Source organism: Haliaeetus leucocephalus, unplaced genomic scaffold (genome assembly GCF_000737465.1).
Source record: "Haliaeetus leucocephalus isolate CR32 unplaced genomic scaffold, Haliaeetus_leucocephalus-4.0 Scaffold848, whole genome shotgun sequence".
NCBI lineage: Eukaryota > Metazoa > Chordata > Aves > Accipitriformes > Accipitridae > Haliaeetus > Haliaeetus leucocephalus.
The window spans coordinates 14,072,190-14,099,839 of record NW_010973284.1 but is presented as its reverse complement, the minus strand read 5'-3'; the positions used below and the strand labels follow the sequence as shown (position 1 = coordinate 14,099,839).

General features: G+C 42.8%; 1 protein-coding gene across 1 annotated transcript; it reads left to right on the top strand.

Moving 5' to 3' along the window:
- Positions 1-53: 53 nt before the first annotated feature.
- On the top strand, positions 54-27,650 carry SYDE2 (synapse defective 1, Rho GTPase, homolog 2 (C. elegans)). Its single transcript, XM_010582744.1, has 7 exons — positions 54-180; positions 3,340-4,071; positions 13,174-14,273; positions 16,428-16,554; positions 21,151-21,332; positions 22,207-22,438; positions 27,148-27,650. Exons 1-7 carry the CDS (start codon positions 54-56, stop codon positions 27,648-27,650), a joined length of 3,003 nt encoding a protein of 1,000 aa, XP_010581046.1.

The window sequence follows — 27,650 nt, the reverse complement described above, 5'->3', positions numbered from 1 at the left end:
GGGCGGGCGGGCGGCGGTTCCCCGCCGGGCGAGGAGTGCCGTGGGCGCCGGGGATGCGCCGTGCCCGCTCCCCGGAGAGCCGCGGCAGGGGGCCGGGGTGGGTGCCGGTCCTGAATCTGCGTCTCGAATCGATCCTCGACGGCAGCATCTTCGCGTCGGTAGCTGCTCTTCTTCTCGGGAGTAAAAATTCCCCATGAAAGTAAGAGGCTCTTGCGTTTAGACCGGTACTTGGTGTGAATCCCTGCACGTCCTCTCATCATATGACCGTGGGCCGTTCTCTGGCTTTTGTTTGCTCCTTCTTGTTGTTTTTTTTTTTGTTTTGTTTTTTCAAGGGTGCTCTTGAAAGCTTACAAATCAAATTTTTAGTCTTGCTGTTGTTCCATTTAAGTACATAATTATTATGGTTTATGGTTTTACTAGGAAACTTAGTGAGAGAAAATGTGCTTAAATAGCAACCAGAACTATGAATTGTTTGATCCATATATGGAGAGGCTGGAAGAAGCTGTTCCCTCTTCATTACTGTCTGAGAAGCAGTGCGCAGTGTCGTGTTGAAATGTTTTGTATGCCTTGCTATGTAGTAAGGCAGATGAAACATTAAATACTATGGAAGCCTTTGGAGAAGGAGCCATTGTCATCTTCTGTATTTGTGTGGCAGCCTGGTCTGGTTTTGAGCATATATTAAATATATTAAAGTACTAATAGAGAGTAGGCAGTGTTCTGAATGAAACTTTGCTCTAGAACAAAAAGTATGTGCCTGACCTGTATGTCTCTGAAAGCTTTGTATTTATTTAGAACTGGCTCGTTACTGTAACAGCTAACGACACTGAAAACTCGCTCGGTGATATTGAACCACTGGTTGTGCCGATACTTGCATGTGAAACAGCTTGTTACTAAAATAAACACAGGCATAAGGGCTTTCAGGATCAGGGCCAAATTTGAATAAAGGGGAAGCAGTGCATGCAAATACTGCTATCAGTTGCAAAAACTGCAGTTGGAAGATATGTGTGTAAGTGTATCATTTGGATGAGATTCAGTGAACGTTTACAATCAATGACCTCTGGCAGCTTGTCGGCTAATTCGGAGACTGAGAAGGGGTAGTTTTGAATACGTGTGATAGGTGGCATGTCTCTGCAAGCAGTATGGTTATTGGAGGACACTGGAGGTACTTGATTATTAATGTTTCTGCGGTAAGCTTTTGCAGATGGCTTGTTATTGAGATACCCAGATGGATGTTGAAAACAAAGATGAGTTTGCCTTGTGCGTTTGCTGACACCAGATGTGTCACTGGGTGTATATTTAGGCACGCTGTACTTCTTAGGAGCCCGCTGTTTTGGGAATTGTAGGCTGTCTTAACCAGCATGGAAAGGCCTGCATTTCTACAGTGAAGCAGGAAGTAGCAGATATTTTTGTTTGTGGAAATACAGCTCTCGGATGCTCCATCTATTTATGTCACCGAAGCAGGGACCACTCCTTGGGCTGTCCATGCAAAAGTGGCAGGCTTTGAGGTAGTTGTCACTGGCGGGAGGATGCCCGCCCAAGAAGTCCCCAGTCCAAACTGACTTCTTGGAAATGTTGGCATAGCCCTGTGCTCACTGCAGATTAGTTCCCTGTCCTTTTGGTTAGTTCTTACTTGAAATAATAGTGAAATTGTGTAAAGGGGAACCTTTACGGTGGCACGCTTACATTTCCAGGCTATGGGTGGGGGAAGGAATATGACTGCTGCCAAATCACTGAAACTTTGCCAGAGATCTGTGTCCTCAGCCCTGCTTTCATGTTTTCCTCAGATTCTGTTAATTGACCGACTTAGGCCCCAGTGTAGCAAAGCACTTCAATGGATGTGTGCCCAGGCTTCAAAATGAGCATGGTTAATTTTGTTGATTCTTTGAACCAAGTTAATTCTTCAGATCACAAGCAGTGTTCATATTGCAGTTCAGCTAAACAAGTAAACCTCATTTATTTTTTTTTTTTAATTCACCAAATGATCAATCTTTCACCAAATGAAATGGTAGTGTTTCAGATCTTATCAAGGATCTCTTCTGTCATTAATGTACAAACCTAAAAAGAGGGTCGAAAGGAAGGTGTTCAAGTGACAGTCTTCTTCCTGCCTCGCTGTCTGCAGTGAACTCAACTGGGTTTACAGAGCTGCTCCTTGAGTCCTCCTGAGAGGTGTCTGTATTTTAACATCTGTTATTGGTGTGTAAATAATTCTTTGCCGAGAATAATGTTCAGGCAGCATCAAATAGCTGCTCCCATCTGGAATTCCAGTTGCAGAGGGCTTCGCATGAAAACAAGTTGTCTGTTTTATGAGAACCCAGTTAGCCCCATTCAGTCTTAGTGGCTGAGCAAACCCCGTCTGGGTTGTCCTCCTCTATGAAGGAGCATGAGGGTTATCTGACCTCTGTTCCCTGTTTTTAATTTGGATGTATTTGCAGCTTTCCTTCCAGTCCTAGCGAAGGGGCCGGTGCTTGCTCGAGGGTGAGGTGTTCTCTCCTTGCGTGGTCCCACCTCCCTGGATGGGACATGCTGCTGTGGTGCACTGCTGCTGAGTGGGCTGCTGGGACGTGCTCCGACAAGGGACTCAAGTGCAAGTGGCTTTTTCGATATATAATTAAATGTTCAGCTGTTACTTTAAAGAAATCGTGACAAGTTTTGGCAGCAGTCAATGGAATTTGATCAGGTGTTGCATGAAATTTTTGTTGTGTGATGAGGTACTTAAAAACTTTTGTACATTTTTTTTCTTCCTCCTTCCTTCCTTTCCTGGTGGTGTGTTTCGTTTTATTCCCCGCACATCAGGGGATGTTTCTGTTTTAATTATAGGATAAAGCTGGTAAGGGCAGTCCTTTCTTGAGGTTTTTGTGCAAGAGATATCCTCACCTTTATTTATACATAAATCTAGAAGTGAATCTATGTGGGTTTTTTGTAGCCATTTAAGCAGTACATTACACTAAAAGCAGGGGCCATATTTTCATTGGTGTAAGTAAACTGGAGGAATACTACATGGCAACTTTTCAATCTAATTGTACCCGAACTTTGCGGAGAAAAAGCAGCCATTTCTATGTAAGTATGCGTGACCTTTCAGCAGAGCTATCTTACTGCCATTTATCTAAATTACATGGTGTTAAAAACACAGCCAAACAAGCCTGACTCTTTATTAATTATGTGCACCTTCTGCTTTGATGGGCTGAAATCTAATTTTATGATCACATCAACTTATTTTTTGTCCTTTCAGATGAGGTCTAATGCAAGTGTCGCACAGCTTATGTGTTCATTTGTCAAAAGCAAAACAATATTCTAAACATTTGTCTTTCCCTCTCTTTTTGCCTTTCTTTCTGGCAACAGATTTAATAGAAAACGTTTACATAGCTTCGAGAAGCAGGAAGGACCCCAAGCCCCCCCAGGCCAGCGAGGTCCCTGAGCACAGGCCGCCGATGAACAGCATTACTGTGTCTAAGAAACGCAGCTGGCTGCAGCAGAGCACGCACCGACGTCCTCCTCCGGAAGAAGAAAACACCTGTAAGGAAACGCAGGGGGCTGTTGCGCCGGTACCCAAATCTCCCATCCCGCTGCCTTCTGAACCTGCCGCGCCGCGGGCTCCTTCCACCTCCCCGGTGGGGCGGGAGCGCCCCGCGCGAAGCCGCGCTCCTGCTGGTGCCCTGCCCAGCACCGCGAGCCCTGCCGCGGCGCGGAGCGCTGCTTCGGACCTGGGTGAGGATGACGACGCAGATGATGAAGGAGAAATATGGTACAACCCCATCCCTGAAGATGATGAGCCCGACTTGCCGAGGGGCCGCCCTTCCGCTGTGAATAGCCCTGTTGCTGTGGGGTCCCTGGCGGTTCGGTACAACCCCCCCTCCGGGGGTGACTCTGGGATGGCTGTGGGTCCCCACGAGGGTCCCCCGCGCTCCACGGAGAGCGCGGGGAGCAGTCGGACGGCTCAGCCCAGCGAAGCCAGTCAGGCCGATGCCGCGCATCCTGGGGAGCATGTGCAGCAGCACCGGCAGAGATTTGCCTGCAAGGCTCCCAGTGTGCCGGCAGTAGAAGACAATCCTGCCTTTAAGTGCCCTTCAACAGGTAAGAGGCTTCAGGAACGCAGAAGTGTTATGTCCCCTATTTTCTTTTAGAGGAATAATAATGCCTTCTTATGTCTCTCTTTTCTCTTTCTCCTCCTTTTATCTTTATCAAGCAAATTTCTGGTGGAAATGCACGTCGGGTCATAAAAAAATGACTCGGATTGTGAGACTGATACCTACTGAATGTGGAGCTGCACAGTTGTTTCTCAGTCAGTTTGTTCATGGCATGTCCAGGTGTGGTTGTCCTTTGTGCTCTTTGGCCCCCACCTCGCTGAAGACAAGCATTTTACAAAGCGAGCTTGCTAAAGGCTGGTAACGTGAGGACACACTGGGTTTCCTTTGTTAGCTAGTGTCTAACCCTGGCCTTGGATTCCAGCCTTGAAGCTACTTAATGTCTGCAGAAGTTTCTTTAGCTTGCTGTCTGGGACTTTTTAATAAAGACTTTTTGGAAGACCATATAAAAGCTATTCATCATGTCACTTTCTGTAATTACTGTCTTGTTGACTGTCTCAGGCTAATCTAATAGACTGGAGAGGAGTGGTTTTCACTTTCAGAAGCCAGCCTCTTTGTTCCTGGTTATCTTTGGCTGAGTGTTTGATAGTCTCATTTCCATAATTCCATTAGTGTGTGAATTCAGCATCTTATTAAAGATTTTTCCCAGTCTATTAAAAAAAAAAAAAGAAACAAAACCCAAACAAAAATAAAACCACACCAAATAAAGGTAAGAGAAAAAAACCACCCAACCCTTTCCAAAAAGGTATTACTTTTAATTACTGATGTGTCTTACATTATCTTGACCTTAACTCTAGTATCCTGTTGAGAGTTAGAAACAGCGTAAAGTTCAGGAGACAGGGAATTCCAGGTTCCCATCTTTGGAGAAAGCTCACGCTTTGTTTGCGCTGACATTTAAGAGCCTGTGTTTCTTCCCGGCTCCACAGAGAGGACCTGAAACACTGGCATGGAAGCCCAGGTGTGCATTGCCTTCTGGAGGAGCCCCCCATCCAGGTTGCCCCCATCCATCCTCGCGGGCTTCTGGCCCCATGTCCCTGCCTGCTGGGAGCTGCTGTGCCCAGATTTCCAGTGCAGAGATTGCTTCTGGGAACGGGGCTTGTTTACAAAGGCACCAAAGCAACTGCTGTAAACAGCAGAAGAAAAAACAACTTGGTCTTCTCTTCTGGGAGCTCACATTTTTTTCTTTTTGTGGAAATGCTGCAGATACAAGCGTATTTTTAGTTGCAAAGTGTGTCAAAGTTATTGGGCATTTATTTAGAAATAGCTCACTTGATAGCTGCTTTAAATACTTAGACCAGTTATATTTGCTTGCAAGATAGATGAAATATCATGTTCTTAGGTAGATTTTTCTCATCGTTGGAGCTCTAGGTGCTTTAGGGAGGTTGGTAAGCATAGTTGTTTAGGAGAGCTGTCCCCCCTGCAAACGGTTTGACCCCCATTTAGGTGGTTAATCTCTCAATATCTAGGTGACTATTTCTTTAAAAAAAAAATCCCTTTATATAAGAAGAAAAAAGTAAAAATTGTTTTCATACTGAAGAAACATTTATTTCTGAAAGCAAAATCGCCCATTTAAAGTGTCTCATGAAACTGGGAGAAAAGTGTTATGAATTTCCCCTGGTTGGTTCGTTATGCACTGAGTTAATTAAGGTACTTCAAATGCAGCTCTCCTTTTGCATGTATTGAGTAGTGATCACATTGAGTAGATTAATTTATGATGAAGTGGATCCCTGCTGCTCAGTAATTGGCTTTATTATGGAGAAGTGGCTTAGTTCTTCTTTTTAATCCAGTTAAGATATCTACAGTTACTTTCAGTCAAATTTAAAATGACAGCTCATCTATACAAAATTACTGCATGAAGGGCAATATGGTCAATTTAACTTTGTGTTAGGACCTTGTCTGAATTATACAACTGCTATGAAATAGGTGTCTATATGCTTAGAGAGCTGGGTACATTAAAGAGTAACTCCTGACAAATAAACAATTACTGCTTTGGGGAACAGTCTGCTTACCTTATTGATATGATTTTATATATGTCAATATTGATTAGCATTAGAGTCTAAAGTACTAGATTTTGAGAAGCATAGAAAAAAGTGGGGCACTATAAAAGCCAACAAAATACATAGTTGTTCATTTTGTCATTAGCTGTTTTCTTCTTTGGATAATGGAATCAATTTTACCTTTAAAACTTTAATCATTGCTGCCTTACGTGGGTTTCCAACTTCGTAAGGAGAAAATGGTTGTGGATTTTTTCTTTGGTTTTTTTTTTTTGAGAGAGTCTTTATCAGACAGAAGATTAAGAAAAGATAAATGATAGAATTCAGTTACTGGGAATCTTTCCAAACACAGCAGCAAATAGATATTTCCTGTAAATGTTATCAATAAAATGGATCATAGTTGTAGAGGTGCTAATTTGCCCCATAGTCTTAATTTACACCATTAGTTCCTGGTGTTAATCTGGTTACTTTCTACAGTAAGTGCCATTTATGTTAATAGGATTTGTCAGGTAATTCCTTAGCAAATAATTCTAGCCATGCTGGCTTTTAAAAAGAAACTGATTAGAAGTAAGACACCCCTATAGCAGAGCTTGGGAAAATGATTCATGTATTTTGTTTATAACAAGTACACAAAAAGTAAGAGTGAGAAGATAACTTGGTTCTGAGTTAGTAATGTGGAAACATAGTGCCAGCTCGCACTCTTAGGTCTGTGGGAGAAGAGTTTAAGTGGAGAGGACCCTGGAGGCCGTTTTTTAATTTGATGTCTCCTTGCACAGGCAAAATGGTTATGGTGGGGAAAATAGGAATATTTTTTGTTATAAATGCCATATGAAAAATTCTATATATAGGTTTTTGCATATATAAAATGTTAAATTTTCTTTACAGCTGTTTAGGATTCAACTCTAACTCTTATGTTTTTATAGATGCGTGTATCACCTGCAAAATGTTGAAGAAAAACACCCCTTTATAATGTTGGCTCCTGTGATAGATTGACATCATGCAGCTCTGAATAATGCCTTCTGAAGAATTTGTAATATTTTTGCTTTTGGGGAGGAGTGGGATTAGTGTCCATGTAATCAGTGGAATCATCTCACATGTGTCTGTATCTCAGAGACATCCTGGTAGGAATTGCACATCGTAGGTTGCCAGGATCTGGACTGTGCTTTTGCTACTGAAAATGTACGTGTGTTAGCTGGCTGGCTGGAAAATCCTGTTAGGAATCACTGTAAACGGATTTTTTTCAACATTGTAGGAAGTGAAGGTTGATACCATATTCCCACTTAACCCCAATACGTGCCAACTGGAGCTTGGCTTAAATCACATTAAAACTACAGTGCTTGTTCTCCACTTAGACCACAACCACTATCCTGGTTTCTAAATACATCTTTTGGGGCCAATGCAGGCAAGTATTTTGCATGCTTAGAAGTTACAAATAAGCTTCCAGCATTGTACATATTTGCTGGGCAGCAAATCCTATCTACCAATTTCCTTTCCCATGTTGCAAATGCTATTTGCTTCATTATTTTTTTTTCCAGATGGAAGATGCTTTGTGATTTAACTGTTTTCCAAGTGCAAGGAGCTTTGGTTTCATGAGGCAGAAAAGCACTCAGGCAAAATATTTGCATAATGCTTGAGATACCAAAGTGGTTTGGTGTGTGGCAGAAAGATCCCTCTGCTCACTCTTTCTCCTGCAGAGCTGAAGCCAGTTTGTCAGTGGGCTTTTGGGGAGTTTGTGCACATGCTTTTGAAGGTCGAGGGCTTATTCATGCATGTGTCTTTGATCCATGGGGTGACAATGCCATAAAGACCTGCTGGTGAAAGAGGCAAAAGCGTGTAGCAGCTGTGGAGTGGAAGCAGTTTATTTAAAGTAACTATTGCCTTTTTCGGTTTCTGATTTGTACTGAGTAACTGTTTATATCCCCTGACTGGGGAAGTAGGGGCAAAGCGGCTTTTCATGCCATGAAAGACACAGTGAGGGGAGGAAATCCTCGTGAGAGCAGCCCAAATGGACAGTGCTTGGCATCAGCCGCCGTGCTGCTGCTTGCGTCTTGGTGTGATGCCAGCGTCTGAACAGAGCCGACTGGTTTATGTGCATCGCAGAATCATTAATGTTTAAAATATCTGCAACAAACTCGTGCTTGTTTGTAGGTACTGGACTCTTTAAGTCTGGTCAGAGATCTAAAGTGCTGTTACACATGCTTGTTCCTCTCTCTAATGACATACCACTGTCAAGGATGCTCTGAGGATCGCTGCCACGATGAAGAGCAGACAGTGGTCAGCCCCTTCACCTCTCGGTGTGCATGAGCCTCGGGGGGGTTATGCTGTAATCACTTCCCGTTTTAATTAAGGGGCTATTTAAAGCAATTTATTTTATATTTGTTGCTCCTGTAAAGGTAATCGCTGGGTTGATGGGTTTCTCACAGCTTGCTTAATATCAGTGTGCATAGTATTTGAAGAAAACAAACTACCTTTATAGAGTTCTTAGAGGGTTTTTTTTTCTTTTCTTTTTTTTTAACGTTTTTAGTAATTTCTCCATTCCTTGACTCTGAAGCATTATGTGGGATAGAACTCAGAGACTGTATTGGTCAAAGTAGTAATTTTTATAGGGGTAAAAAAGACTTTTTTTTTTTTACAGGTTAAAAGAGGAGATTCTTCCATTTAGATAATTAATTAAGATGTTACATAGAAGTAATACAATTATATCTCAATTTTTAAAAGTTCTTTTTAGGTTTTTTTTCATTTTTTTTCCCAGTTGCTGATGTAGATAGAGGTGACGCTTTCCTTACATCTTAATTGAAGTTGCTTGAATTTGATGTAGCATGAATTCTTCTCTTAATGTCATTTACAGTTCTACTCTGAAGTTTTATATCAGAACAGGTCTGGAACTATCTGAGGATGAAAAAACATAATTTGTCTGCACCTGAGTAAGTTAACAGCCTTTGACATCAGTAGAGCTGTGCTGTTTGTGTCAGATCAGTATTTCTTGTGGAATCTTGCACAGAAAAACAGTAGCCCTTTTTCATTCACCCATTGTTTGCTACAAGAACAATTTTGAGATAATTGGGGTTTTCTGTTTTGATTTGCCACTTTTTCATTTTTAATACACTTTCCCAATAAGTCCTTGTGTTCATTTTAGAAATGATAATGATAAAAAGCATGAAGAGTGTGGGCAGAAGAGAGACTTTGGTTTTGAAAGCTATAACCACTCAAGTGTAAGCTGTATTTTTTTTCTCTTTTTAAAAGGAAATGGCTTAGATCTTCAACACTAATACCATTATTCTAGAGAGGTGCTTTCAGTGTTAGATGTAGTGTACTTATTAAGTATGTCTGGAGAATGGCAGGAAAAATTAAATTGCCTGTCAGGTTTAGTTTGGTGGGAACGCAGTGTTTCCATTAGCTGTGAGAGTGGCCGTTTGATACTTCAATGGCTTGCTGTAATAAGGAACTGATAGTTGTCTGACTTACTCATTCACCTCAACTTGTTGTCCCGAAAAGAAATTACAGGTTTTCTGAGGAACTTTAAAATAACTCAGAAACCTTACCTTAAGTGATAGGGAATGTTACACGTATAATAGGGTAATCAAACATGCCTGTAAAATAGCATGCGTTGCTGGCAATGGGTATGACAGTGATACATGTCCCTAAGCACATGTAAGCAGTGTTAAGCAGGGTCAGAGAAGCATTTTTACTGTACTAAATTACTGCGTATGTCTGTCAGGGGCTGTGTGGTAAGTGCTTAAGATAGCGTGAGTCCTCTCTTCCCTTGGGGCAGCGTTGTGTAGGGGTACGGTCGGTCAGCACCAGCCTGCTCCACCAGACCCAGGGGACAGGAGCGATTGCCCCGTGGGCACCTGGCCGGATGGGGTGGGAGGGGGGGTCTGGGTTCGTGAAGCACTGTGGGCTGTTTGTGTCTCTTTGGTCACAAAAAGGGCTTTAACCTTTCACATAGCCATATCGCTGAGCAAAGTAAAAAGTGGCTTTACTACTCAAGCTGAACAAATAGCTGATGGAAGCAGTCACTTACAATGTCAAGTCACTTTGACTTGGATAGCATTGTCCTTCAAAATTTTTTTTTTTTTTTTTTCCCCCCCCCCGTATTACTCACACTGTTAAAGGTTCCGGAAGGCATAAGGTAAATGTAGTAAAGACAGTATATCATAGAACAGCTCGGGTTGGAAAGGACCTCAGAAGATCATCTGGCCCACCCTTTGGTGGGAAAGGAAGCCTAGATGAGATTACCTAGCACCCTGTCCAGTTGCCTCTTGAAAACCTCCAGTGATGGGGTCTCTACCATGTCCCTGGGGACGTTGTTCCAGTGATGGAGTGTTCTTGCTGTAAAAAAAAAAAAAAAAATTATATATATATATGCGTGTGTATATATATATAAAAATAAAAAAATAAGCTGCATACATAAAACTGACCATCCCCTTGCTGCCCTGGTAGTGATTTATGCAAAAGGTGCCTTTTATGTTTCATCTTGTCCTACTATCCTTCTGTAAGGATATTTTTAAAGTTTAACTGCTGAGGTGGGATGTGTGGTGGCAGAGTGAGCGGGGACAGGGACAGCGAGGAGCCCGTTTGCAGCACAGCCTTGTAACTTAGCAGAGGGGACGAGGCGCAGCTCAGTTCCTCTGGCACCCTTGTGAGAAAGCTGTATCGGATGGGTAGGCTGGGAACTGAAGTGTTACTGGACTGTGGTGCAGCTCCTCTTGCAGCTTGTTCAGAGCTGTGTCATGTACACTCTTTAAAATTGCGTGCATACCTCAGCACGTTGCTGGCTTTAGTGGAACAACATGTGGCTCAATGCTGATGGGAATACCATCCTGCATAATACTCGACTGTTAAGTTTCTTCCAGCCACATACTTCATTTTAACTGTTTGGTGCTGTACCCAGCCGAAGTTGGACACACAAAAGTCGGAGTGTTAGGTTGACTCTTCAGTTTTAATGAACTGGGGGGAAGTTTAATTTGCTGGCCTGCTTTTCTAAGCCTGTGCCAGGGGCTTTTGACAGAAAGGGAAGATTAATGTTAGCGGGCTGCAGTATGGCACCGATTGCTATAGAGCGCTCCAGGCCAGCCCACCAGTGGGACTGTGCTGTGATTTGCAGTACAAGGGAAGGCTTTGTCTGCTTTTATCAAACACCACGTTTCTAACTAGCTGCTTGCCAGAAAAGCACAGCAGGCGTGCTAGAAATAGTCCTTCCCCTGCAAGGGAACTACTTCCATGAGATGCAGGGCTAAATGAATTTTCCTTTGTCGCTCTGAAAAAGAGATTCCATGCATTATGCTTCATAACTGAAACTTTATTTTACAAAGATATTATTTTAAGCAACTATCAGCAAAAGTTATTAAAGCCAAACTTCTGTTGGGACTAGAACTAGTCTTCATAGGTGTTTGAGGGATGATGACGACAACACACAAAACCACAACAAACCACTCTGGTCAAAGACCAGATAGCCTGATTTTTTTAAGCTAAGCAAAGTATAAAAAGTAAGTTATAGTTAAATGGTGAAAATTAACATGGATGAACAGGGGACTTGTAAAGATCACTAGCTGTATGGTGATTTGGACTTGAAGTGATTAGAATTAAAGCAGTAAGCCTTTGAGAAATCTGTAAGAGAAACCTCTGTAACGTATGATTTGCTGAGTATTTCGTGAAAACAGTGCTGCTTTCTTTCTTTATAGGCTGTAAATAGACTCTCCCTTTCCCTGGCTAGCAAGGGGGGATGACAGATATAGGTGTTTGAGTCTCTGTGAGCTGCTTGGGCTAACTGCACCACGCAGGTTTAGCGTGCTTAGGGGCTCCATAGTACCCTAGCCAGCACAGGCAAGGCTGCATGAGTCCTGTTGGGCACTGCTAACATTTGCAAAGTGATGAGTGAATGGGGCGGTTATTGCTAGCAAAAACCACTATTGGTTTCTCAAGGGATAGAAAAGTGACTCTAAGTGAAAGTACTCGTGTAATTTTATTAATATCTGTCATTGTGGCCTTAGTTCCCCTCTTGCATGCTTCATTAACTCATGTAAATTCATTGCCTTTCCTACAGTTATTACTGCCTCATGTTGGTGAAAGTGTGAAAAGCTTGAGCTATAACTTGGTGTTTGGATTTCCTAGAATATTGGAGCATGAGGTGAACCGCAGGTTCCCAACTGTGTGCAGTACTGGCTTATGTCTGATTGTATTCCTCAGTTAGTTGTATTTTACTGCTAAATTGATGGAGTCTTTTTCTTTTTTCTTTTTCTTTTTCCCTCTTTAGCATCAGTGCCTGCTGTTATGATTTTTTTATTTTTTTTTTGGTGTACCTTGAAAGGTGGGTGATTTCCCATGAGGACATCACTTGGGAACTGTATAACTTTAAGCCCTGTCATGGGATGGTTGTGCCAGGAAAGATGGAAGGTTGCTGGCAGGAATGAGGCAGTGCAGGATGCAGCTTTTGAATGGAATAAATCCTTGTTGTGTTCCTCTTCTTCCATCCTGCGGTGGAAAGGAGAAGTTGAGAGAAATGGAAAAAAAGGTGTAAGACACTGCCTGGGTCTACACGGGAGGGATTTAGGGCTCTTTTGGGTAACAGAGGGACATTCTTCACTAGAAACAAGTATCTATCCTCTTGACTTAAGAGGAGTGGGCAATGCTGATGTGATGGCTACGTAGCTAACTGCTTCGTAGACAAAGGTGCATTTGTCATATTCCAGTGTTTTCCCAGTTAAGACTGGTTTCGTTGCACCTGTGCCCCAGGAATGCAGCCATGTCTGCTTGTATGGTGGATACAGCACAAATGGATTGAGCTGAATGCAGCGTGTGAGCTAGCTCATTTGTTTCTATGTAGTTTCTGGCCCTTTCATCTCCATAAAGCAGAACAAATCTGGCTTTTGACTATGAACTGCCAAATTTGGCTGAACAAGTCAGCAGAGCACAGCTTTCTAAATGCTCGTGAACATCTGACTGATGAATGAATGATGGTTGTCTGAATGAATTGCTTTTATCAAGTTATGACAAATCAACGTGTTTTCCCCTAGTTCAAGATTTATTTTTTATTGCTGTGAACTGCAGTTACTGAGTGGTTTGAAAATGATTATTCCTTCTCTTTTCTTCTAAAGGGTCTGGAGTTGTACTTGCACACAAGGCTGATATACCCTCAACAGAGGTTTCCCCTCCAAGTCCCAGTCCTCTGAAAAAAAGCGGATCAATCAACTGGCCTTTCCCTGATAGAATTAAATCTCCCAGGACTGTGAGGAAGCTTTCCATGAAAATGAAAAAGCTGCCAGAGCTGAGCAGGAAGCTGAGTGTCAAGGGAACTTCAAGCCATACTAGTTCAGATAATCCTCCTTCCCTGCCAAAGGCTAGCTGCCGGGATACAAGCCATACGGTGTCTTTGCCATCTTCTGGAAACTCAACCACAGCTGCCAGCAGGAACGTGATAAGTCGTTACCATCTTGACAGTAGCGTGTTGTCACAACACACCTACAAAAAGAAGAGCTCAAGGAGCTCCAAATCCTTCAACAAAGGTGGTTACCTCAGTGATGGCGACTCTCCCGAACTTATAACAAAATCAGGTAAACATGGGCATGAAACCAAGTGCGGGAAAGGAAGGGAGAGCCTTCCAAGTAACAGTGGTAAAACTGAAATAGATATTGATGCTTTCAGACACTACAACTTTTCTGATCAACCCAAGTGCTCTCAGTACATCTCTGGACTCATGAGCATTCACTTCTATGGTGCTGAAGACTTAAAACCACCAAGAATAGACTCAAAAGATGTCTTTTGTGCAATACAGGTTGACTCAGTAAACAAAGCGAGAACAGCTCTGCTTACGTGTAGGACAACATTTCTAGATATGGACCACACATTCAACATAGAAATTGAAAATGCGCAGCACTTAAAGCTGGTGGTGTTCAGCTGGGAACCCACTCCGCGGAAAAATCGGGTATGTTGTCATGGAACCGTGGCTCTTCCCACTCTCTTCCGAGTGACAAGGACACATCAGCTGGCTGTCAAACTGGAACCAAGGGGGCTTATTTACGTCAAGCTGTCGCTCATGGAGCAGTGGGAGAACTCTCTTGATGGCCTCGATACAGATCGGGAGCCTGTGATGTTCGGGGTAGATGCTCGAAAAGTTGTAGAGAAGGAAAATGCAGGCTTGATGGTGCCACTTTTGATGCAGAAATGCATTCTGGAGATTGAAAAGAGAGGCTGTCAGGTACTGTGCATATTTTAATCTGTTTTGTTAATATTTCTGTGTCGGGATAGCTGTTGTTGCAGAGTGTGAGCAGTGAGTGGGAAAGGGGAAATTAAAAACACCTTTACATGTCAAATTTTTGCTTTGCTGCTCCTGTTTGGTGAGCACTAGTCACTAAGGAAGAGTAATGAGACTGTGTGAAATCAGTGCTTTCAACTTGGCCTTTGTAGAGGAGATGTATGCTTGCTCACAGGAGATGCTCACAGTAGTGCTTTAGGACTAGGGATAGTGAAATGAACCTGCAGCCCCCAGTGTGTAGAATCACCCTCAAAAAGCAGAGCTGAGATGAGAACTTGAAAATGCTTGATTCCTGAGACATGGATCACTCTGTAAGGACACGTATCTAAATGCAGAAATGAGTGTAATGTTCCCTCCTACCCAAAACCGAAGCATCGTATGCAGTGACACAAGTGATGAGGACAGGTCTTTTGACAAAACTTTACTTACATGCGTGCAGTCTCAAGCCAACGTGCCAAAGACTTGTTTCTGCCATCACTTTGTGCGCAGCATTAAGATGAGGAGGAGACCCTGGGGCGCTGAATTAGTTGTTTTGCCGTGCCACTGCTCCTTGCCTTTCTTCAGGTAGTTGTCAGAATTAGGACAGGAGATGAATGCTGTAAAGCAGCAGTGCCCAGTGTCTTCTCTTCATCCTAATACAGTTTATTGGTTGGTGTAACCTAATGGACAAAAATATGTTTGAGAAATGAGGTATGGAAACAAATAGCCAGTTACAGATGCTAGAGAAGTCTGTTAGTAAGGACTATGCATGGTCCTAAGGTTGGACGTTCCCCATGGCAATTAATTTGAAACTGGTGGGATGACTCTTGCATGCTGTTCCACAACATGTGTGAGCCCTTGGTTTCTTTTACACCTGTTCTTGCTCAGGTGAAATTGAGAAGTAATCACACCTACCACTGTTACTATTTTAAATTGCTGACAGGTTGGATATAGTTCCAGGTGTTATGAGATTAACTCTGCTATTTATAACCTAGGTCATAAAATACATAGAGAAATGGTACTCCTATGTAATGACTTTGCTGAAAGTCACTACTGATAATGACTGTATGATTCTTATTGTGAATGCTTCTCCTAACATTATGCAAATCAGTGGAAAAGAGAAGTTTTATTCTTTCCAATGTATGTGTCCCATGGTTTCAGCATTTTATTTTGGGCTTATTAGCACCTAGTCATGCAAATGATATTGGGTAATCAAGGCAACACTGGTAATGAAGCGATTGGGATCTGAATTGTCTGAATGTACCTGGTGCCTTTGAGCATGAAATCTAATTTGGAAGGGAGAACCAAAAATGCAAAATATACCGTTAACTTGTTTTAACCACGTGCTTGTCTGACATTTTTGACTTTCCTATAGACTGCAAAACTGTCATATTGTGTTTTCTCCACCTGAATTTCACATGTGGCACTAGAAAACTTTAAAAGTTTAAAAGAAATTGTCTGCAAATACTAGATCGTATTCAGTCTTGGGAAAGAGGGGAGTACAAATTCCATTCAGTAACTTTTTCCATTTATTTAAACAGGAATTAATATATGGCCAGACGAATATTCTTGTTTGCAAACCTAGATTTGCATGGTCTAAGTCAGGGTTTTTGGTTTTTTCATCTTTTGAGTCCATGGTAGTTTTGGACTAACCATTTACTGCTTAGTACAGCTGCCTATAAAGTTCATTAAAATAAAATGAATATGTTGAAGATTTAGTTCCTTAAGATCATAGGAGTGCTTTGTATAAATGGTGTTGATGAAAATTAAAAGTAAATAATGATAAAATGCAAAATTTGAGTTAATGAAAGCACATGATTAAACTAGTAATTCAGTCCAACAGTGTTGTGGGTTTCATTCCTATCACCTTGAGCATGTTAAATAACCCCTCTTTTGTATAAAACTTTTCATATAATTTGAAGCACATGGAAGTCAATGTCTTATCATCTTAAAAACAGCACATTCTAGGTGTAATAATGGAGTATTCGTAATTTCCTTAACATACATGTCCAAAAAATTGTTCTTGTTGCGCGTCCTGGATGAGACAACACGTGATGTCAATTGCTAGTCCCCTCTGCAGGAAAGTGACTGATGTGGGGCTGTTGTTTTTGCTTCCAGGTGGTAGGCCTGTATCGGTTATGTGGCTCAGCAGCGGTTAAGAAGGAGCTTCGGGAGGCCTTTGAGAGGGACAGCAAGGCTGTTACCCTCTGTGAAAGCCAGTACCCAGATATTAATGTCATAACAGGTAATAAATATATTTACTTGCTTTTCTTTTAATATAGAACTGTGCTGTGTTCCTAACATACCTCTTAAAAGGTGAAGTAGTGCTCTGAAGTAGTTTTCTGTTGTCCTTTAACAAGCTGCTAACTGGTGCTTTGTATTGCTGAAGGTTAGCTGAGAATGAGGGCAGTAACTTTGGGGATGTGTAAGTAGGAAGCAGCAGGGATGGGGAGGGAGGAGGGTATGGAAGGAGCTGCTTTCGGAAACTGCTCTACCAGTCACAGAGGGAAGTGGAAGCTGGAAAGGAGCCGAGGTCCCTGAAGCCTGTTAAGGCTCTGTGGATCTTGAAAAACGTGGTTGTGATCAGGGCACATGCGCTGTGCTGGTTGTTCTGCAACGTGTGATCCAAGGGCCATCTCGGATCAACGCGCTGTCCTCCCTTTATGTTGGAGACTGCAGGACTTTCGGAAATGGATTTTTCATTCTTTCAAAATATAGTTAAATAGCAGCTTTTTCGTGCTCGCTGGAGTGGCCATTTACTTGCGGTCAGGCAGCAAGCTCCTGGCAAAGGTGAGGAGGGCTGGGGGTATGGGAACAGGAGGTCTTGGGAAACCTGTCTGCGTCTGCATCAGCTCCTTACGGCAGTGTCTTCACAGCAGTTGCACTGCACAGCTGAAGAAAGTTGTTGAGGTTTTCTTGGTTTGCCTAGAAGTGGAACAGTTTTATAACTATTGATACTTGTTATGTAAGCCAAAGTTGATCTAATTTCAGGCATCACTGAGTAAACTAATTGCTCCAGGAAATTAGCCAGGAGCATTCGTTTCCTCCATATCCAGGAATGGAAAGACGTAACAACAGTAGTCAGGGTATAAATTTTCTGTGTCAAAGCCCTTTCTGTAACATCTGACATCCAGCTGTATGGGATAGTTCTACCCTGTTTGGTGGTTTATTTCATTTCAGTGTATTGGGAATGAATTTCGTTCATTACACTTTACAGTTACACAAAGCAGTATCAGAAGATACTACTCGGTGTCATTTATTGGGTTAAGTAGACTTTTTCGTTCAGAATGTGCAGCTAGTCAGTTTGCCTTACTGGCTTTGGCTGGATTCACTGTTGGGTTCAGTGTTGCTCCCAAGTAGTGGTGTTCCCAGCAGCAGAAACTTGTGTTTCACTGTGATGGGATACACCCTTTAAAAAGAGGAGGTGTACAGTAAAAGTAAACAGTGAAAAGATCTTTCAAACTTTTAAATTTTCTTCTCTTTACAAATAAATTAATGAGAAAAAGTGGTGATAACTTCTAAGATCAGATTGTTCCATGAAATTATTGAAGTCCTGTTTTCTTCCCAATTTTTGTAAATCAACTCAGAAGGGGAAAAAAAACCCTTCTGTTGCATTCTGCCAAACAGCAGAAACTGTCTGATATTGACTTACAAGCAGACAAATGGCAAACTGCTGTTTGGTTAATGTAAACTTTTGACTAATGGAAAACTCTGGGGTTTTGTTTGGTTGGGTTTTTTTTAATTTTTGAATAATAAAAATGGCATTGCACTCCCATGCTACAAGTAATCATTACAATAAAAGAGTATTTGCAGAAATGGTTCAGGAGTATCATGGGAGAGGGTATATAAACTTAATTCTCATCCATATACAGAAGAACCTGTAACTTTTTCATAAGCGTTTTGGTTTTACCTGAGTACATTGTACACTCAGAACCAAGCAGAACTGCCTGAAACGGAAGTCTGAACTGCATGAGTACTTAGTACTGATGCAAAACTGAGGAAGGGCAGTGGCACAGTCTGACTGATCTTTCCATCACGAGTTTATGATGCAGTGGTTAAATAGAAAAGTGTACTTCAATTTTTCAATATACATTGCTGCAAGCCTCATTGGTGATGACGAACTTTTGGTGACCGTGCAGGTCCTGCTAGACTCTTGGTCCTTTTTCTGGTTGTACTACTGAAGGATAATTTTTTATATACAGAATTTGTACTGTGAGAGTGAAAAGACTACAGCCTTGGTGTCTGTCTTACAGAAAGACTACTGGGTATGCTTTTGTATATGTTATATTGGAAGAGTTAACTTACATGCTGCTTTTCTTACAAGTTAAAAATAGTTTTAAGAAATTACTTATAAAAAAAAAAAAATTTCCTGCGGTACCCCTGCAGCTGTGCTGTATGATTGCCTGTAGTGCCTGTGTTAGTATTGTGTTGAAAGGACTGGGTGCGGGGGTCTTGCATGAGTTGGGGAGAGCAGGGAGGGAGGGGGTGTTTGCACCCATAATTTCCACTGACCACAAAGCAGCCTGCTCTCTAATTGTTTTAAACAGTGTCATCTGGATTGCAGGGGGAACCTGCAATTTTTGCTGACAGACGTCAGGTACCCACCGTGCTTAGTGCTAGGAATAAAAGAGCCCACAAAACATCTCTTGCTTATGCTTAGGGAGGTGGGTTGAGGGTGAACGTTTCCCCTGATGTTTTACTGCTGTATTTGCAATGCTGAGACTGATGCACGTGATTCATACTTTTATCAGCCGAAACATGTGTTCCGTAAAATGTGAATCCTCAGCATAAATCTTGGTTGATTTGAAGAGAAGTGCCGCCTTGTATCCTTTTTGAAATTTGAGTAGCGCTCCTTTTCAAAAAGATTTAAAAGATACTCAGTTTTGACAGCTCTCCAAAGACTAGAGAATGAACATTTAATGATTAAATCTTGACTAAGAAATGCTTTTGGGATTGGCACAGGCTTACACACAATTAAGTGTGCTCATGGCTCACACTGAAGCATGCAGCCAGTTTTCAGAACTGACCAGTAGCATGTTGTTGCATCGTGTCTGTTTGCATCCACGTGAATTCATATCTCTGCATAAAGCATGCAATACTGTTAACAGTTCAGTGGGTCAGAAAAATGAGGACTTAATGAAGTGGATGATGATTTCTGCTCACTGTCTAAATTTGTTGTATGTGGTTGTGTCAAGGGGAATGTGCTAGTGGGCTGGCAGCAGCGGGAAGCATAGATTCGTGGAAAAAAATAACAGCAGCCTCTTACAGGGCTAATTTAGCTGAGTGAATAGTAAAAGGATTTAGAAAGGTCAAGGGGCATTCATGGCTCCCAAACTAGCCTGTTATTCAGGGCTAAACAGGAGAAAGTCCTTTGGCAGGTGGTAGTCCTATGACTGTGGATGCTATTATAGGAATTCCTACTAAATGATTATTAATAGATGGTTGTGAGTGTTTCAACAGTATAAGCTGATTTGATTACAACATACCATTTCCTACTGTAAGCTGATTCTGATGTCAGCCTCCCCCTCCAAAAAAAGCACAGCTGAAACAAAGATCCTGATAAAAGTCAGCATATCTTGCTAGTGTTCTGTTTCGGGAAAAAGGAAAATGTCCCAAACTTTGTTGTACAGCACCAGCCTCTGCCACGTTTGTCTTGTGAATATTTTAACCGGCTAACCCATGCATGGAACACAGGCCTCTCAACGCTGGGGAAGACACATTGCTCCTGGATAGCATCCTGCTGTGTCCTTTCCAGGGGGCTGCAGTTAGAAGTCTTGAAGTTTTGGATTTTTTAGTTACTTACAATCACTGAAACCCCACTCAAGTATCAGCCAGCCTCTAAAGCCAGCTTACAAGAATGCAAATGCTCAGTTCCTTTTTGTTTGTTTACATCTGTGGAAGGAATATGGGTTAGTGAAGTGGTTGCCTGGTTGTTGCATCCCCTAGAGACAGCCTCTCCTCCAGCACGTCCCCAGCTTCTGCAGCAGCGCAGTATGTCTCTAACTGGGAGGGCTCAGTACGTGGGTATCTTAGCCAGTGTCTCCTGTGGATGTGAATTACATTTGTCACAGCAGAAGGAAGGGATGGGCTGGGGGGTACAGAGTACCCAGAGGCAGGGGGGAGTTGGCATTTCGCTCTTGAGGACATCTGTTTGGTTTGTGCGTTGGGAGGTGAGAAAACGCTCTGTGCTTCACCAAACATGCCACTGGCACTGGGATGTTTGCTCATCATTTTATAGCTGAAAACTGAACAGAAGAATTAACTACCGGTTGTATACAAAGGAGGAGGTGTCATCAAGCTGAAGACTTTGGTGTTTGTAGGAGCTCCTTTCCTTGGACAGGAGGTGGACTGCTAAGAGCACTTTCCTTGCCTCTCCCTCGCCCCGGTCAGGAGGGAGACCTGGAGAGATGCTCGCCCCGTGCCCAGCGTACCCGCTCCTGCGCGCACAGCAGCCCCTGCGGGCACCCCTCTTCTCTGGAGGCAGTGCACCTTCCTACCCTGGCTTCACCCCTTAGTTTGTGACGAGCTGCCTTGGGTGGGCTTGGAGAAGCAGCTGGGACTGTGGGGACGGGGGTGCTGGTACCCCCAGTCTCGCGGGGACGTTGCGGGGAGACCTCCTGCCTCTTGGCTGGCCCTGTGGGGAGCCCTCGCGTACCCGTGGTTCACTGTGCCTTTTTGCTGTCGTCCTCCCATCCCTTGCTGAGAAGTGGAAGGTTTGTCACTGACATGGAGGATTTTCTCATGGGGTGGTTGAAGCTGATGTGCCTTAGTGCTCCCCAAGGTCACTGGAAAGTGAATCTGCAGCTTGTTAAAGGCAGCTGTTCTTGTGTCTCTTGTGAAGGCGTCCTAAAGGATTACCTGCGAGAGCTACCCTCTCCCCTGATAACCAAGCAGCTCTACGAAGCAGTGTTAGATGCCATGGTGAAAAACCCCTTGAAAATAACAGCAAACGGTTGTGAGAATGACCCGAGTGACTCTGAGCACACAGCAGCCCTTCTGGATTGCCTGCCAGATGTTGAGAAGGTGAGCAGTGTTAGCAGGTTCAGGTTAATTGCATGCTTCAGAAAATAAAGGAACATTTTCACACTGGATATAAAATGTGTCAAAATGTGTACACCTGTTTTCTGACTTAATGGTCCACTTGGATTTTTGATGCCTCACGTCTTTGAAAATACTTCCATGCTGTGATTAATTGGAGGGTCTGCATTGCTGGGTTTATTCTAGTTTGCATTTTATATTGTCTCTCTAAAACTGAATGAAAAGCTGTGATCACTACTTTTACATTGTTAGATCAAAGATTATTCCCATGTGGTGTCCTGCTCCATTTCTGTGGAGCTCTCTGATCTGTATATCATAATTACATGGGTAAATGTGTTCCTCTTTCCTAAGCATGTGCAATAAAGCCTTCGCTTCCCATGTAATAGCACTGTGTGGCATTATCTGCCCAATTCACCTCTGTAGAAAACCACAGTTAGCCTATGGGAGAGGGTAAGTGGCCTGCACGGTACCTGGAAGTTACCTGGAAGCTTGTTCTGATCCTGAGGTCATATTGAGGGTTTCTTTATTTTCTAATGTACCTGGATCATCTATACTGCTTCTGCAGTTTCTCTCCCCTCCCTGATGACCCCTTTCTACTGTGAGAAAACTCATCTGTATAAAAGCGTGATCAGGTAAGAAACAAGCTGAATTTTACCAGAAAGTCTGTCTTAACTAGTCTGCTCTGTGATAGTCTAATACAGCTTTTCTAATTCAGCACTTGGATGTTCTATTGATGGGTGTTGGTAGAAAAAACATAGCTGTCAGCCTTGATCTTATCCCTCTAGAGCAGTGATGGTAGGATGTCAACACCACCTTTGTCTAGTGTTTTGTTTCCTGAGCAGTATTTTGGTTTTTTTAGGCTACCCTGAAGATGCTGTTGGATCACCTGAAACTGGTGGCTTCTTACCATGAAGTAAATAAGATGACGTGCCAGAATTTAGCTGTATGTTTTGGGCCCGTGTTACTGAGCCAGAGGCAGGAGACCACAAACCATAACAACAGAGTTTTCACGGACTCAGAAGAGCTTGCTAGTGCCCTGGACTTCAAAAAACACATAGAGGTTCTTCACTATTTACTCCAGCTGTGGCCAGGTACTGTTTCATGAATCTGGTCAAGGGAAAATGTCAAACCATTGCTGTATGTTTTTACTGTGTGACAGTGTACATTAAGTCACAGGATAACTGAGCAGCGTTGGAATTCTTAGAACACAAGGGACTATGGTGTCACCTATTAATCTAAAGAAATCATGACAATTTCATAATCTACTGTTTGTATTCAGTTACTTTGTTTAATGGGAAGTTTGTTATTTTATTACTTTCTTACTAGATGGCAGAGTCCGAGTATGATGTAAGAAATGGCGAAGAGTGCTTTATGTGAGTAAAGACACTAGAAAAAACAAACCCAGTGACAATAAGGTTTCCACATCTGAATTAGGGGGTTTTGGGATGTGTTGGGTTCTTTGTTTGGTTGGTTTTTGTTGTTGGTTTTTTTTTTTTTTTCTTTCTGCTCCCCTTCTTTGACCATTCAGGATTATCTGTGTATTGAATTCATTAGTTGTTTGGTTTCTGAGGTAGCCGAAAGGTTACTTTATTTCTGCCCTTGTAATTTGGCCAAGTTGGGAACATCCTTACAGTAAGAGCTGTGCAACTTCTAGTCGTTTTTGCAGAGCTTTGTGTAAGGAAAAATATTTTAAAACCAAAACACAACAAAAAACCCAAACCAAAACACCCTAGGTACCTTTTAGCTCCCACTTCCAAACTTAAGAGGTCATATGCTTTTGCACAGTTCTCAATAAGAAGGGAGGTAAAATTTTGATCTTCCTAATAAACTACCAAAAGGTAGCGAAGGTAACTATTTCTGCTAAGATCTGCCTTTCAAGTGGGGAATGATTGCACGCTGTTCACATTTCCCCTGGTATTCAGAGAGGCATAAGCCAGTGGAAATAGTCAGGATGACATCTGGAGCCCTGGGTTTCAGTCCGCAGTGAATTCCTGTGCCTTGCTACTGCTGCTGAACCACAGCCTTCTCTTGTGCAAGCACTGCCCGAAGTCAGGAGCAGAGAAGGTATTGTAGCTTTTCAGTTAAACAGGGAGAGTTTGAGGATAATACTGTGAAACAACTTAACATTGGATCTGATGGGTTTAGTTTTGTTTTCAGATAGTCTTTGGCCAAGCAATTGTTGAAAGCTACCTAACCATGCAGAAGGTGGGTCTGTTATGTGGTGCTGTTGTATATTCCTTTTTCACAGTGGTCTGGCTAATGGTGTGGAGAACTGCTCTGTTTGGTAACCTGAATAATTTAATGTCCACTTCTTGAATTCAAGCAGTGCAAACCCTTTAATTCTAGAGGCTAAGAGAAGATTCAGCTTATCTAAACAGTTTCTTAATTGTTCCCTTTTAGAACACAGTAATTGCTCTTGGGGAACTGCTGAATTTTTGCACCAATTGAAATGTGCAATGGAATTAGTTAACCTAAATGAATAATATATCTGATTGCGTTTGTTTTTAAAATGTGGAGGGTCACGAAGGGCCTGACGTGGCAATACTGAATTACAGATGCTGTGGCTGCATTTGAGCCACCCAGGTGGACTCTGCTTCTCTGTGTTCAGAACACAAAATATTCCCTGACTCATTTAAAGAGTATTTGGGAAAAGACTTGGTTGGGGTTTTTTGGTTTTTTTTTGTCACCTGCCCCCCATTGCAAACATTTTTATAAAGAGAAATTGGCATTCCCAGCTAGGTGGTTCTTGAAGCATTTTATTCTGGAGGGCTCAGGAAGGGCTCCTGACATGTAAGCATGAGTTGGCAAAGACCTGTATCTGGCAGATTCTATACAATAATTTAAAAAAAAAAAAAAAAAGTGTCTAGATTTGTCATCTATTCCTAGACATGAGGTATAAATGAATGTGTGCTAGCAGACAAAGTGCAGGATAGGCACATGAATGTGTAGTCTTTGTCTTAGTAGTTCATAATCAAACTGTGTAAGATGTATGATCTTGCTGTTAATTAAAGGGGGTTTTATGATTACAAAAAAATATAGGAATCTACACTGTATTGTTGTTATGCAGGTCATCTTAAACAGTCTTAGCCAGTAATACTTGTTAGGTTCTTACCTAGAGATTTATTTTAAATTTTAAGGTAGTTCTGGGGGGGCTCTTTTTTGTTTTGTTATTTATTTTAATTATGAGAGAGAGAATTTTTGGGGAAGGCTTAATAATTTCTTGGATAAAACTATGACAGATCAGGGCAAGTGAAGCAAATGTAAAAGAAGAGAGTTCACTGTAATCTCACTTGATGAGCACAGTGTAATTGCCAGGTTTGTGAATAGCCCGCTGAGGTCTTTCAAGTCCTCAAATGTTTCTTATGGTATATCAGATACTGATTAGTATAAAGAATATTCTGGGTAAGACAGTGATTTCAGCCACCGTGGGCTACTTCTTCATTGCTCTTACAACAGTTTCCGCCCCGAGGAGTATCGCTAGGCTCCTTCCTACTGCTGCAGACCTTGTTGGCGAGAGCCACTGCGGATCAGGGTGGGTTGCTGCTGCGTGGGCTGTGGCAGCTATAGCAGCTGGCGAGCCCCTGCGCCTGCCTTTATCTCTTAACAATGGGAAAGATGAGTTTGGGGAAAAAAGTTGATGTAGACAACTAACGTACTGGAGAGAAAAAAAACCCTAACAAATATAGTCTCAGTTGTGTTGTCAAATTTTTTCCCCCCACTTAAGTCTGATTTAGAATAGTTTGCTTGCATTAGATGTTGCTAGCCCCTCTGCCCTGACTTTCAGCTGAGCGGGTGAGTTGCTTTCCAGCAGCTCAGGCACAGGTGCTGAAAGGATGTCACTGGCTGGGCAGCTTGAAGAGTTGCTTGTGGACGATGCAAATGGCAGTTCTTTGTACATTTTTCCCATGTTCTGCTGACCTGATGGTGGCCGTGGCCTGGGGTCACCTCCTGTGACAGCTGACCCTGTGGCTACAACAAGTACATGCTGACCACGTGCTGGGTCAACACTGCTGCAAAGCTGCTGGCTGTTGGCTTTGCTTGCTGCAGCCTCACAGAAACCTTCTCTGCCAGAAAATAAGAGCAAGAGGAGAGTTAGTTTGACAAATGGTACAGCTTGATGATGGGCTTGAGGCGATTGAGGACGCTTCTGCTCCTCTGTCAGCTGCTGCTGGGCAGCCCCAAAGCTGCTGACCACCAAAAATGAAAAGAAGCTTTCAGTCAGGTCAGTGAGCCTGCACAGGAGAGGTGGGGAAACGTGGGTGGAGGAAGAGGGAGACCAAGAGCTGTTTGGGCAGCAAACACTGTGCAGGAGCTAATCACGAAGCCCTGGGGATGGCTTATGGCATGGCTGCTGCGGGAAACAAAAGCAGGTGGATGCAGCTCTGCCCGCAGGAGTGTGCATTGCTGTAAAGGGGGCAGGAGTAGGGTAAGTAGAGTTTTCCTTCACCTTGAAGAGAAGGCTGAATGCTGTCCCTTGGCTTGCCAGAACCGTGCGGGACATTGCGCTAAAAGGGAGGTAAAACACGAACGCAGAGATGTGAGCAGGCAAACACCATACAGTGGAAACAGAACAGTTGGACCTGACGGAAGGATTGCAATCTGGTCCCTTACACTTAATCTTCTGTAGATTGGGACAGCTTGATAATCAGCATCTTGTGCAATACTTCAATTTCTGTATTTTTCGAACCGAAAACAAATAGTCCTTGTTCGGTTAGACCATGTAATACCGGCAAGTTATTGTTAACCCATGGCCCTTCGTCTTAATGGAGCATAGTCTAAACAGAAGGGCTTTTGTTATAGTAAGGGCAGCGAGGGGAAAAGCAGTGATAGTTATTGCATGTTACTGTGCAAGATGTAAAGTAAGACTAAAATCCCCTGGAGAGACCTGTAATGCGGACCCACAAAGAGAAGCACTGGGCACATCTCGGGTCTGAGCCTTTGTGCTTGTGTGTGAGGAGCCTGACGAGGAGTGGGCGAGATTGTGAACTGCATGGGTTTGTGTGCGCCGTGTTTTCAATGGTGAATGGGAATAGAAGGTCTCCGCTGCTGATTACAAGAGGTAATGGTCTGTATAAAACCAAAAGAAGCTTTGCAGCTCAGGTGCTTAATAGGCACAGGTCAGTAAAAATATTTGTGCTGTTTACTGTAGGAAGCCGGTAACAGTGGAGGAGACTGTTAGTAACTTATGCCGTATAATCGTGAGCTCAGGTAACACTGCCATCAAACCTGTTTGAGTGTACGTCTGACATGGGGTTGTGGCTGCTTAGAAAAATTAATGCAAATGAGCTTCTTTAATAGCGCAGAACATCAGGGTAAAAGAGAAGTGCAAGAGTTCAACTCTTGGTGTGTCTTGAGCTTCTCTAGGTGTTTCTCAGCGGTGGTATTTTTGTTGTGTTTTAACCTCTTTTGCTGTGCCTGCTTTCTGTTACTCCTTTAGCCTGGACAAAGCGTGTGAGCTGAGCTTTTTGCTTTTCTTTGACCCAGAGTCGGGTGGTGATTTAACTCATGCAGTGAATCTAATTGGTGCTCTGGGAGTTTCTATTTTTAGATAGGCTTCTCCGTTGCAATTTGAATCTGGCATGAATCTTCAAAACTGAGCTTTTACAGTAGTTTTTCTAATTATTTTACATCAAACAGTGGCAGAAAATGTAATAGTGGAATGTGCTGGCTGTAAGCTTGCATGTATTCATGCATGCTGTTAGCGTGTGACATCGAGGGAGGACAGTGGGCATCTGTCACAGACTTCTCTTGTTGCAGCATGGATTCAGTCCTGACTGGTTTAACTTCTCCTCTCTTCTAGTACATCACTCGCCTGCCAAAGAGCCAGCACACCTGAATGCATTTCCCGAGCACCCATCCTCCCTGAATTACCTGAGACCCAAGAGGCAGAGACCTCAGATGCTGAATCTGAGTGGTACTGAGATGTCTGGGGTACTCAGACCAAGGCCAGCAGGTCTAGACAGCCCGTCGAGCAACCGCTACGCTGGAGACTGGAGTAGTTGTGGGGAGAACTACTTCTTAAACCCAAAAGACTGCCTGAGTGAAGCAGACTACGATGATGTCCCTTCAGAAGATACGGAGAGTGGGGATGACAGCAGCAAAGCTGAGGAGTTGGATGCCCCGGTAAGATACCCGCAGCCCATCCCCAGAGAGCACACGTTTCAGAGCTATTTGACAATGCAAGCAATAGACTCCGCGGTGGATCACAGAGCAAACCTCAAAGACCTGCAGGAAAGTATTGATACTCTGATAGGAAACCTGGAAAGGGAACTCAACAAAAACAAACTAAATATGAGTTATTAA

Excerpts from the sequence above, each read along its gene's own strand:
- SYDE2 (XM_010582744.1), top strand. The coding sequence starts at position 54 with ATGCGCCGTGCCCGCTCCCCGGAGAGCCGCGGCAGGGGGCCGGGGTGG. Across the intron at positions 4,072-13,173 it reads CTTTAAGTGCCCTTCAACAG|GGTCTGGAGTTGTACTTGCA; the intron begins GTAAGAGGCTTC and ends TTTCTTCTAAAG. Across the intron at positions 16,555-21,150 it reads AGATATTAATGTCATAACAG|GCGTCCTAAAGGATTACCTG; the intron begins GTAATAAATATA and ends TCTCTTGTGAAG.